This window comes from Trichinella spiralis (assembly GCF_000181795.1).
Source record: "Trichinella spiralis strain ISS 195 chromosome Unknown Scfld6549, whole genome shotgun sequence".
NCBI lineage: Eukaryota > Metazoa > Nematoda > Enoplea > Trichinellida > Trichinellidae > Trichinella > Trichinella spiralis.
The window spans coordinates 1-816 of record NW_003533488.1 but is presented as its reverse complement, the minus strand read 5'-3'; the positions used below and the strand labels follow the sequence as shown (position 1 = coordinate 816).

Below are 816 nucleotides of genomic sequence, written 5' to 3'. Positions count from 1 at the left end.
GTGTCTGTATGTAAACGATATTTGTATTTATTTTTGTTTCGATTTCAGCATTGGCAGTTGGATCACAGCATTTGCCTTTTTCAGCGATCTCTTTCAGGTGCCTGCCGTACAGTGTCAAACAACACCGACTTTCAGTTTAATTTGTTCAACTTATTGGGATTTGCTTGTAAGCATTTTGTATCTCTCCTGTCTGTCTGTCTGTCTGTCTGTCTGTCTGTCTGTTTGCGTGCGTGTGTGTGTTTGCTTGAAGATGAGCAAAGCCAAGAATCGCATGACAAAGTTGATGCAAAATACGGCAGCTGTATTTAAACGAAGTTACACTTTTGAAGAAGCCATGTCGCAAGCGAACGGTAACAAAACCAAGAACAACTGGATATTCCCACCGGACACGCTAACCCACGGGCAGATTGAGTTTTCGGTGAAATATTTGGGCAGCGTGGCCGTGCCACAGTCGAAGGGTATTGACGTGATCAAAGAGGCGGTGCAGAAGTTGCGCTTCAATTTACAGTTGAACCGTTCCCACGGATACAAATTGCAGAAAGTGTTGATACAGATTTCAATTTACGGCATCACGTTGGTGGACGTGAAAACGAAAGTGCTCGTTTGCCAGCACGCGTTGCACAGAATCTCCTTTTGTGCCGACGACAAGCAGGATAAGCGTGTTTTTGCATATATTGTCAAGCGTAGTGCCGAATCATCCGAACACGATTGTCACGTCTTTTTTGTGCAACAAAGTGGCCGAGGAGATCACGCTGACCGTCGGCGAGGCTTTTGACTTTGGCCCTACAGGCGCTTTTTTGGGAGAACAACGGCAGA

At 45.6% G+C, this 816-nt stretch overlaps 1 protein-coding gene across 1 annotated transcript; it reads left to right on the top strand.

The window, feature by feature from the left end:
- Positions 1–250: 250 nt before the first annotated feature.
- On the top strand, positions 251–775 carry Tsp_14856 (PTB domain-containing engulfment adapter protein 1; the record flags this gene model as incomplete). Its single annotated transcript, XM_003366107.1, has 1 exon — positions 251–775. A coding segment is annotated over one exon (525 nt), but the record flags the coding sequence as incomplete, so codon positions are not given.
- Positions 776–816: the final 41 nt, after the last annotated feature.